Raw genomic sequence first — 12,196 nt, forward strand, 5'->3', positions numbered from 1 at the left:
ATGTCAGGAGCAGACTTGATGACTTAAACCATCTCCTTCCTCAAGGGCATCCATTATCTGCAATTTACTCTCTGCACTCTGTGCTTTTCCAGCAACCAACCACAACCAGACTGTGCATCCTGGGCCAAGACAGCAGAGCACAGCCATATCCCTCTGCTCCTGCACTGCGCAAGCACTCGCTCTAAGAACTACACTTGCCATTTTGATTTGCTGTCTGTAAGTGCGCTGGCCCCAAGTGAAAAATGAGGGCATTAAAAACTATCCAGAAAAACAAAAGACTCAAACAGCAGTCAACAGACAAATGCTCTCTTATAGCACCCAGAGCAAAACCTGCTTGAATACCAGCACATAGGAACAAATGACAAGACGAGGAATAGCTGTTTTCATTATTGCTCTAAATGTTAAGGGGAAAGAAAATAATTTGTTCTTTTAATCATAAAGAGCCTCCTCAAAGGTCACTGCCAACACAATAACCACAAAATCTGTACTTAACATTACAACACAGCAGAAAGGGACACAATTCCTACACCGTTCTGTAGCCTGGAAAGATATTTTAAGCCATTCTGTTTCTCCAGAACAAGCAAAACACATTTTCAAGAAATAAATTCATAGGCTCTAAAGCAAACCAGACTTTATCCATGCCAAATTAAAATACTTCTCCACTAATGCATGATTAAATACCTAATTTTCCTAGAATTAATGCAGAAAAGGAATATTCCCTCATAGTCCATAAACTGGAACATGAAGTATGCAGGGATGAAAAACATCTCTCAACCCAAGTGCCTTCTCTGACAAAGACTCTCAACCCCTGGACAGACCCTCTGAAGGCCTGAGTTACAGAGCTCAGCAAAAGCAAAAGCCAGCAGATCATCACAGCATCCAGAGTCAAAAAGCAAACTCACACTACAATGCCAGAAGTATTTCCATAAATTGAAATACCCAGAGTAGGCAAACTAGCTGTCCAAAGTGAAACATACTGATACACTAATACAACTATGAAATGTCATACCAACTCCTAAAATTCACCACACTTTGACATTAATTTTCATCTGAAAACTTGTACTACATTAATTCAACCTACAAGCTAACAAATATTCTAAAAGAGCAAACTTATAAACTTTGCTCTGCAAGGCCATGTTTTTATACCAAAGCTTGTGTGAAATACTATTTGAGTTTATGCCTTACAGAACAAGTTCAACAGTTAAAAAAAATAAATCCCACCAAACTGTTTCAAAAATTCAAATATTGTTCTGAAGGTTTTCACCTTGCCCTACTGTAAGACTGTCTCAAAAAAACCTCATTTTCTAAGCAGCATTTCTGCGTTACATGAATGACCAGTGTGATATTTTTCTAATGACACAACTTACTTTGCAGCTACCAAGTTCTCCCTAGCTTCACAAAGATGACCTAACAGTAACTATTAATACTGAACAGTCTTTCATTGTTTCAAATTTACCTAAACCCCTATCTGCAAATTACCTGCTACATACAGGATTACTCATAGACACTCTTCAGACAGTATTAAGTCTTGATCAAGCAACATTAGGGTAAGATTATGAGAAGCTTTCCACATTAAGAGCTTCTCAAAGCCTTTAAAATGAGATTGTTACAAGCACTAGCTGAAGGCTATTAAAAAAAACCAACAAAACAACCAGTAAGTTCTACCATTTTAAATAAAAAATACAGATCCTGAACTGTATTACACAGCTGCACAAGTACTGAAACAAACCCCCAAATCAACTGCTTTTTAATACCAAACACTAGCTAAAATTAACTGACATTGCACTACCTTCATTTTAATGTCCAGAGAAATGGTCACCGAGGCAGGATAACACAATTAGAGCAGAATTAACTGTACCTCAGTTTGTGCATAGCCATGGTAAGTCACATTTTTCAACTCAGTCTAACTCTTAGCATTATCTTCACCGATGTTAAGAATTAAGGCACAACGATGGCTCATGCTCTCTGGGAGTCCTGAGATGTTTATTTATGCACTGTCTAGGCAGTATGAGGACAAGGACTAGCAAACTGCACTTTTAAACAAATTAACAAGCACTTTCTTCAACATCAGTACCAGCCTAGTTTCCCACAGCCAGAGATACAGTGCCGTATGTGGGTTAAGGTTGAGCTCACATTGCAGCCTTCCTTACACTGGGAATATTAATGTTCTACCTGCCTGCTTTCCCTCCCAGCCCCCACCCCTTCCTTTCCTCATCAGGAATAGTCAAGCTTGTTGTCTCAAGGATCTCTAAGACCTTTGGACAAATCTGCTGGAGTTCAAGAGTCACCAGGAAGGGGAAAATTATTATGGGGAGGACAAGGACATGTAAGCAGTTGAGGTACATAGACTATTACACACCTCCCAAGTCCCTTCATCCTCCAGAACCCTATCCCAAACCAATCAAATTAACTCTGTAGTTGTGAAAGAGCCTCCCCATTAAACTTTAGTGAACAGTCACTACAACAAAGAAGCCTTTGAAGTACCTACATTTACACTGGCTGACTATACACCACTATCTCTAATTGCTCAGTGTGCTGAGCAACGTCCTCAGAGACAACTTTTATTTATTTTGGATCAGTTTACACACAAGCATAACAGCAGCTTAAACCATCCAAGTTTTACTTACACCAACTGACAAAAAGAAACACTACCACCAAGACTGCAGTCTTTAAATAAGGGTGAGAAAACCAAAGACTCTCCTAGGATGTTCTGCAAAGATTCATTCTCAGCTGAATTTCATTTCTGAAGAAAGATATGAAAAGGGTTTTTATCTTCATTTGTCTGGGTGTCAACAGAATGTAACAGACTCTGAAAGAACAGAACCATCAGATCAAGATACACCTTGTCCTTCACTGCTTCTGGCTGAACTGCCAGAATCAGTAACAAATACTTCAGAAAATCTTGCAGAACAGAACTTCAGTAAACTGTTGTTAAAGCAACCTCCCCCTCTGCACTCAGACCACCACCACACTCTTTTGAGTGGATAGACTTATCCACCAAGATTCATCAGCTTCCTTCTGTTCAGAGCTGTATATTTATGGTATACACAGTATTGTCTAGCAAGGAGTTCTAGAATTTAAATAAGTGAGCTTTTCTGTTAAATATTGTATTTTATTATTATTTTTTTTGTAATTATTATTATTTTCCACATGACTGGAATGAGGAAGCACCAATGAAACTGCTGAAGTCTGTTCCTCTTGGCCTTTCACACATTATGAATTTTCAGAGCTCTATCACATTTTCGTCCCACAGCTCTCTCACTTTCTTTTCCAACCAGAAAAACACTGTTCTGACAAAGGTTGTCTACCAGGAAACCATTTCACTGTAAAACCTGTTCTACTACAATCTCTCGATAACACCAAGGAAACTCACTGTTTCTACCCCTTGGAAATATTAGGGGATGAACTTACTCCATTTCTTATGAAAACTACATTCAAACTTTATAATCCCATAACTTTTTTTCCAGTCTGAGGATGAACCATAGTTAAAGACAGCCATTGAAAATCATATCAAAGCAAGAAATATTTTAACAGCAAAAATAAAGAGCAAGATCAAAAGAAAATTACACATCCTACAAATGTGTCTGTCAAACTATAGCTCAAATCAGCATTTCCTGTTTTCTTGAATTAGATCCCTAACATATATATTAAAAATAAGTGAACTATGACTATCTTCTACTATTCAGTACTGCATTAGCAACTGAACAAGTCTACTCAAATTTCTAATCCCTGGGTTAACTATATTTGAGAAATGAAAGTTATATAAGTTCTTCTCATTAAAATTGATTTTGATAACCCAGAGCAAGTCAGTAGGTGTCATCTTCATCTAGGTTCATCTAATGTGATCTTCTACCCAATTATAGAAGCTGTGGTTTAATCAGCCCATTATACAAAAACCTCTCATGAGATGTAAAAACATCAGATCTTTTTCAAGAACAACTTGAAGAAAATTACAGTGCTGTTCAGCTCCATGGGCCCTGTGAACTCCCCTCTGAAAAGTATTAAGCTGTCTTACAAACACTCCAGAGCCCAAAAACACCTCTAAAAGAAAGTCTGACAGAATGCAGTCTCGCAGGTCTGAAGTTTTTTATGTACACACTGGCAGAGTTGTGCTAATTACAAACAGAAAACGTTTGTGCAGCTGAAGTTCAGAAAAGTACTTCTCCCACCCAAATAATGGAACAAAGCATAGCCTAAAGTATATCTGCACCTTCACGGCTGTAAACACATACCCACACTAAATTCTACTACCACTAACTTATTGCTATTCAAAATATGTGTTTAAAAACCACAAATGCACTCAGCAATTTTAGAAAAGGAAGGTTACTGTTCCATTTGATGGAACAACTGGACTAACATACTGCACTGAAGCTAAAGCCCTGTACCTCAATCTGCAGACACAGGCATTACAGCACCAACGACCTCAGAGCAGTGTGTAAAATGCACAATGCTCCTCAGTGCTTTTGGTTAAATAGAATATCCTCTACAATTGTTTACAATTAAGAACTGCCCTCCAGTTTTATCAGAACACTTAACAATCCATTGGAAACACAAAGTCTAAAGGGAGATCAGCAAAAAATCAGAGAAAAACAGAATATATGGACAGCTGAGCAAACGCACCTGCAGTTACAAGTTTAGCACTGCTGCCCTTGCATTCTCCATCTTCCACACTTTTGCTTGTGCTCTTTTCTTTCAAGAGAGGAACAGTATTGTCAAAAGGTATGCACTTGCTGGAGGCAACATTTTCTCCACTGTCTGGCTGGTTAATTCTGCTGTTTGCTTCAAGTAGAGGAGTGAAGTCCTCAGACTGAGCAGCTTCACCAGGTTCCAGCTGAGAGGAGCTTTTAGCCTGTGACACATTCTTTGAAGACACAGGAAGAGATTCTTCATCACTGTCAAATCCAAATGGATCCTCTGTTACCTCATCTTCAACTTTGGGTTTCTTAGGAACTTCAGAAATATCTGGTTTGACACTGGGCCTCTTCTGTCCTAATTTGGCCATGAAGGTGGTTTCTCCCCATTTTGTACTAAGGGTGGTCCTTTTGTTGGAAAACACTTCATCAAACTTGGAACTGCCATTTCCCCCTTTCCGGCTGTAGGTCTTTCCAAATCGGGATGTCATTTTGGCTCCTGTTTCATATTCTCTGTTGTGAAAGAAAGAAGAAACATCAATTTATCACCTCTCCAGCACAAATGATTGTTACTTCCACCCTTTACTGGGCCTACAAGCACCAGGCAGGTACATTGGACACAAGCAACAGATCCATCACCTGCTTCTTTCTAGACTCATTCACATGTGACTGTCATTATGGCAAAAGGTTCTGCACTAAGCCACTAAAATAAATCAAGATTCAGTTGCTTGCACATTTATAAACCAACAACACAATGAATCCTTTAAAAAAATCTTCTAAGAATGGTATTGCTTTGCTCTAATTTTATATTTTGAAGTACAGAAGGCACTACCATAAAACATCATGAAACAACTCAGCAGTACTTTCACCACATCTGAACACAGAGCTCCCTCCTAGAGTCCAACAGCACATCATGGCATACAAAAATCTCTTGCCAGTTAAATATAAAAACTGTCAGAATAATTAGAACTTAAAATACATCTACAGCAAAGTGAAATAATCACAATGATGACAACCCCATCCCATGCTCACCTCTTGCACTCAGACTCACTTAACAAGTGTTTTACTTGGTAACATGATGTGGTCAGGACTGGTGCACAGCAACCCCCCACAAGTAAATCTGATTCATCAAGGGACAGAACAGACACTGCTCAATCCACTTCTAAGAACATGGAGGACACCTTCAGCAGGCCCATGTAAACTCTTACTGTTCACTGGCTCTTACAAGCACAACCACTCCACAGCTTGCTCAGGAGAACAAAAGTGTAGAAGTAACAGATCAAACAGGAACACAATTAAGAGTTCCTTGCATGTGTTCTTTTTCTACTTTTGTTTAACTCAAAAAGGAAGACAGACCACCTGGGGGATTTTTACCCAAAAACAAATACTTCAACTACTGGACAGATGACAACACAAACCCCAAACCCTCGTATCTGTTTTGTGAACCACTATCTCTCTCTTTTTGGCTCAAACATGGATAGGAAATTGCAATTCTTTACAGTCAGCCTAAATCTAATCAAGTCCATCTTTCTCTCTGAAATTCCTCTCCATACTGGAGAAAAGTCTGCTGAAAAAGAGTTATTTAAGCTACTAAGAATCAAAAACACAACTATTTAAGCTACTACGAATCAAAGAAATCTAACTTTTGAAATGCTAACTACCTTCATATAAAGTATATGAAAAATGGCAGTTAAAATAATTTTTATTGGACTTATCATGATCTATTTGTTCAGTACAACTGTTTTTATTATTACTCCCCGAATATGTGACACACTGTCATTCCTATTTTAGTTTTCATCTCAACACTCACAGTTTCTCAACCTGAAGTGTCAGTCTTGCTTCTGCCAAAATTGCCAGACTGCTTTCCAGAAACGTCCCTCTATCACTTCATTCTAGCAAGACTGTCTCACTAATAATAGTCTTGCTCTATTAGACCAGGCCAACCTTCACTTATCACAGGAACTGAGCAATTCATGGGCAGAAAATCCATGTAAAAAATTTGAAGCGAATTAAAATGCTCACATTTGAACTTCAAAAGTTTACCAGGTGATGCAAGCAGGAGAGCTACAGGAACACCACTTTGGGAAAGGCTCTTTTTCCCAGTGGTGCAGCTGAGGGAAGGTGAAGGCAGGTGCTTCTCTGCTGAGCACAATTCTGCTGCAAAAGCCTACTCTTCAGAGGGCTCCTGGCTGCTCCAAGGAGACAGCACTCTTTAACCCCATCCCCTCTTTCCCCACACACATCACTGCCAAACTTCTTTTTTTCCTCCCCTGCAAGTAGCAACAATTTTCTATCTACGCACAGTTTAGAAAGCAAACAGTAAACTAAATCTAAATTACTAGTTTTATTTTGCTGATGCTTGTAATATTTGTAACAGCAACCAAAATAGCCAGGTTTTCGAGCTGTAGAAACCAAAGCAAAATATTTAATAATATTCTCAGTTTCTAACAACTTAGACGAAAGAAAAAACATTTCACTCACCACTAGCACACTTTCCTCCCCTAAACCCTCAAGACTCAAATAAGTATTAGTTATAACAAGCATTATAAGAACTACTCAAGTATTTTTGATACTACACTCCCAGCCTATGCAAAGACAATTACACATTTAAATTATGGCTTGTGGCTTGCAGTTCCAAAGAGAAGATTCCTGTAGTCAAGAGGAGTTAATTTTCAGAAAGCAAACCAAATTTTCTTATTTATAAATTTTTAAATTAGGATAATCTCGTAAGAAGTTTTAAATCAAAATACCAAAACCCAAATTAATACTCAATGTGATGTGCATAGGTTAAAAGATGAGTATTAGGAAAATATAAATACACTATGCTATTATAAACTCGTATCTTAGATAAGAACATAAAGAGGTGCCTCCTTACACAAGAGCATCAACAGAACAGGATTTTCACTCTTTACTTACAATTTTCTGTTGATTTTTCACTCAGAGGGAAATAAAACACTCGGTCAGTTTCTGTTTCCACTCCCTGCCTCCTTCGCCTGCATTGTGCCGCACCATTTGGAGCAGTGCAAGCAACGCAGATAGGTGTAAAAACCCCAAACACAGTTCGCCCTCATTTCCCAGCGCTAACTCGGCGGACCAACTGGAGACAAAAACCCCGGTAATTCCCCGGGAAGCCCATCAGCCACCCCTACTCCTCGCTCCTCTCTACACCGCTCCTCTTACATAACCAAAGGAAAGAAAAATAGGTTAAATGCACGGAGGCAGAAGGAGCTGATGAAATCCCACGGTGACAGTTTCTTTTTTCCTCCCTCCCCCTGCGGCGGGGGGGTGCGAGCGGAACCGGGTCACCCCACGGCTCCCTGATGTCATTTCCCCTCCCGCCCGGCCGCCTCCCCCGCCCCGCCGCACCACCGGCCCGCATTACACAAGTGCCCGGGGCAGCCGCGGCCCGGCCGGCCGGCGGAGCCGCACCCGCCGCCGCCGCACGCCGAGCCAACTCCCGCCCCGCAACTCCGCGCCGGGCCGGGCCGGCGGCCCCGCACGCCGCTCCGGGCGGGACAGCGCCGGCGGCCGCGGCGGCGCCTCCCGCCCGCGGGGTGCGGGCCCGCCGCCCCCTACCCGGCACCCACCTCGGCGTCAGCGGTGGCGGCGGGTGCCGGGCGCGGGCCCGGCCGATGTGGCTCCGGCCGCGGCTTCGGGCCGCCGAAGCGCCGCCTGCGAAAGGCGCTCAGCCTGCGGGACGCCTCCGCCCCTCCGGCAGCGGGACCCTCTCGGGGTGTCGCGGGCGTCAGGGCCCCCGGCGCCGCCTCCTCCGGCGCCGCTTCCTCCGCGCCGGGATTATCGCCGCGCTCGGGACGGGCCCCGGGACCATCTCTCCGCCATTTGCCCCCGCTCCTTCCTGCCGTCACCGCGCGCGCCCCGCCCCCCGCCGCCGCGGCCAATCGCCGCGCGCCTCGCTCGGCCGCCCGCACCGCCTCCGCGCCTGCGCCCTGCCGCGCGGTGCCCGGCGGGAGTTGTAGTTTACGGCGCGGCGCGGGCCCCGCAGGCCCTGGGCCCGGCCCCCGGAGCCGGCGGGCGGGTCCCCGCGGCGGGACGGCCCGAGCCGGGACGGAACGGGCTGGCCCGACCCGGCGGGAGCCGCCGCCTCCCGCGGCCGCCTCCGCCCGGGCCCGCGCGGAGGCTCTGAAGGCGGGGCCTGCCGCGGGCAGCCCCGAGCGGCCCCACCCCGATGGCGCTCGGGCCCAGGTGGCTCCCGGCGCCCGTCGAGGCGTGTGGGAGCAGCCCGGCCACCCCAGGCCGGCTGCCCCGCCGAGGGTCAGAACCGTGCCCGGGAGCTCGGGAAGGCAGCGGGCGCTGCAGCGGCCCTGCGTGCGCTCCATCTCGAGTTGGCTGAGCCTCGGGCCGGGCACAGGAGCGGCCTGCGCTCGGTGCCGGCCTGGCCGGTACTCACAGAGGGTGCACGGTGCCCGGCCTCCACATCCGCCCCGGGGAGGAAACATGCTCTGCGCTGAGGGCCCGCGCTGCGGAACCGCGGCTTTCGCATGCTCCCACTTCCACAAGCTGTTACATCCACCCACGCGCGTTAGATCTGTGCACACCTTTGAGGCTTTAATTAATGATACACACTGTGCGGAGAGCAAAAACGCTCCACGAGGATTGTGTCACGCAGCAAATACATATGGACAGTGAACAGTCACCAAATCCAACATTTTATATTCTGTAGGCTGTGTTTTATAAAATCCTTGTGGGATACAAAAATAAGGATGCATGACAAGAAAAACATTAAACAACATCACACAGATGTAGTTTGGTCATTTTTTCAGAGGAGCAAGGAACTCAGTAAAATTAAATTCTACAACTTTGGGGTCTAAAATGGTTTCACATCACATGCTCACACTCAAACCATCGTTTGAGGCTTTACAAGACTAGTCCCAAGTGCAGAACTAGTTAAGAGGCTGATTTCACTGCGCAGAAGAGGTTAGAGTTGTCTCAATACCTCTCGGTTTTTTCTTAACTTAATATTTACCTTACCCAAAGGCAAAATCACTGCCTCACAATACGAAGATGCAAGACTATGGTTTTGTTTAGTGATCCTCTGAGTAAATCTGGTCTTTGCCTCATCTCTACTGATGTGTTGGAGCTTTCAGGCATTACTTCTGCAGCACAAACATGCTGTGAACGTGCTCTCTAAATCCAGAATACAGCTGGCACTGCTGGAGAAAGTGGAGATAAAACCAGCAGGGCCTTGCAATGAGAAGTACAAGTTCCATTTGGAATGTGGTTGAGGTTTGTGTTGTGTTTCAGACAAAGCTTACAAGCTCATCTGTGTCTCACCACCCGATTCAGTTACTGAAGGGCCACTGAAAAACAGGCTACAGGCTTGAAAATCCGTAATTTGACTACAAAAACTGAGAAGATTGTTCTCCTGAGAGTATTCTTGATCAGGGCCACTAAACAGCTCATTTAAACACTAAGAGTAAAATGGATATCTAAACCTGTTTGAGTTTGCATAGTCTTATTTGGTGACTGATCTGTTAGACAAAGAGGAAAACACAACTGTGAGAGCTCGAAACACTGAGGCTCTGAAAAGTCCTTTACAACATAAAAGTTCATCCTGAGAACCAAAAAAAGTGAAGAATATGGCCAGAGTAAGGAAGTAACACCAAGACACTATTAGTAAATAGTTTCTATTTTGATATGAAGCTGGAAGAGTTGAAATTAAATTAGCTCTATTTCCAGTGTAAAGCCTGGGCTACCTAAGTCACTTGTACAGTAATGCAGAGAATTTTGCAGTCTAATGATAGTAATTGGATGTATTTGAAAGTTCTTACACACCTTATACCCCTGGGCTGGCTTCACATTTCTAGCTGTATTTCCAGTCTTTGTAGAAACCCCACACAGAGTAATCCAAACCACTGCAGATTCATGGTCATGAGGGAATTTCCCATGACTAACAGAAGATAAATTAAACTCATTTATGTGCTGCCTATCCTATCCTGGCTACCAGCAGAAGCAGAAGCCTGTAAGTGAAGCCTTTTACTAGGATGATGATGGCAAAACAAACCTCGTTGTGTTCAAGAACAGCAGAGATGTGCCAGTTTTACTGCCCCAACATACTTGAGGTACTTTGAAAATTTGACACCCTGTATCTTAATAAACTTGGCAGTTAACACATTGAGCTTTGCTATTTCCATTTGCATCTGGCTCACCTCAAATATGCAAGTACCATGGCAGAGCAAATAAAAGCCAAATCCCGTCTGCGTTTGGCAGTAGGTATGTTTCACTCTCAGAGGGTGGAATTTAACAGGCATTTTATGCTTTTTGTGAAATTATATTATTGATGGTTGCCATCTCCATTCACACAAAAAAAATCCCCAAAACCCACCACACAAATCCTTGCACAAAGAAAAGCAGCCCATGAAACATTTGGCATTTGTCTTCATGAGAACAGCAGTGGGACATAATGCAGCCATTTTCAAACCGTAGTTTTTCCACCTTAGAAGTTTTCTGGGAAAACCAAAGTGAATCCTACAGCTTCCCATTACTGCCTGCCCCCAAACCCCCCCAAAGAAACCATCATCTTTGCTGCTTATAATAAAGTCAGACAGCCTTGAAAAACACAGCTCAAACGCATCAAAGGTGGATATAAAATAGATAAAAACATAGTAGGAATGAACACATAAAAGGGACAGAACAGTTATTTGGATATTTCACATCTTAATGCACTCTGGACCCCTCTCAGTTCCCTTCTTGAGGTTCTGTGTCAGGACCTGTTGCAGAGTGAACAACACAGAATTTTCCAAATGAGCTGCAGCCTAGTACAGAGCCTTTCAAAAACATTAAAACATTTAAAACTGTTTCCGTTTCTTCCAAAAGAAAGGGGAGGCAATGCAGTAGGAAAACAGAAGGTTTCCCATGCAGCAGATACTCTTGGGACTGATGAAGACAGTCACATCCTTCCAGAAAGCTGTCAGGAAGGTTCCTCAGTGCTGCCTCATGGACAAAACATAGTATTTGAGAGTAATAGCAGCATAACTGAGGCTACAGGTTTTAAACAGACCATAGAAGTAGGTATCCTGTATATAATATAATATATCCTTTCTATATTGTCCTTTATATAATAATATATCCTTTATATCCTATATATATCCTTTATATACTAGGTATATAAAGTAGCACCATAATACACCCTTGTTCCAGTCCTTTTCCCACAGAAAGGGAATAAGCTCATAATCCATTACCCTGTTTCCCTGTGAAGCACTACCCAAGAAGCAAACAGTAGCTCATAGGAAAGCTCTCCCCATTGCTCCTCGTGCCTAAAATGCTCTCCTCACAACTGGAAGCCTCTCAGTCCACTCCTCCTTCTCTGCCTCTCAGCCTAGTCACCATTTGCCTTTCAAGTTCCCAACTTCCCGTAGTGCTTCCTTCCTTGCCTCTTGTCCAGGTGGGAAGGGATGGGGGTGAAGAGGATGTCCTGCTGCACTCACAGCTGCTGCAGTGCTTTCATGTCCCAGTTAGCACCATTTACAATGCTAAACATTTTGGTGCTTTTTGCCTTTTCCTTGCCAAAAGTCACCGTGCTCCTGTTGCTGTCCTTCAAATGTCAG

At 43.7% G+C, this 12,196-nt stretch overlaps 1 protein-coding gene across 5 annotated transcripts in view; it reads right to left on the reverse strand.

Annotated features, from left to right (window-relative positions):
* Positions 1-12,196, reverse strand: part of WAPL (WAPL cohesin release factor) — a 133,363-nt gene that overhangs the window by 53,905 nt on the left and 67,262 nt on the right. For 2 of the 5 annotated variants that reach the window (XM_064430074.1, XM_064430069.1), the window contains exons 1-2: positions 9,040-9,176; positions 4,621-5,144 (exon numbers count right to left, since the gene is read on the reverse strand). In XM_064430074.1, coding sequence (XP_064286144.1) covers positions 4,621-5,144; positions 9,040-9,068 — 553 coding nt within the window. In that variant the 5' untranslated portion in view covers positions 9,069-9,176. Of the gene's footprint in view, positions 1-4,620; positions 5,145-7,547; positions 7,921-8,218; positions 8,491-9,039; positions 9,177-12,196 lie in introns of those variants that run through there. The other 3 variants (XM_064430070.1, XM_064430073.1, XM_064430071.1) reach the window with 3 other exon arrangements.

This window comes from Passer domesticus, chromosome 8 (genome assembly GCF_036417665.1).
Source record: "Passer domesticus isolate bPasDom1 chromosome 8, bPasDom1.hap1, whole genome shotgun sequence".
Classification (NCBI taxonomy): domain Eukaryota; kingdom Metazoa; phylum Chordata; class Aves; order Passeriformes; family Passeridae; genus Passer; species Passer domesticus.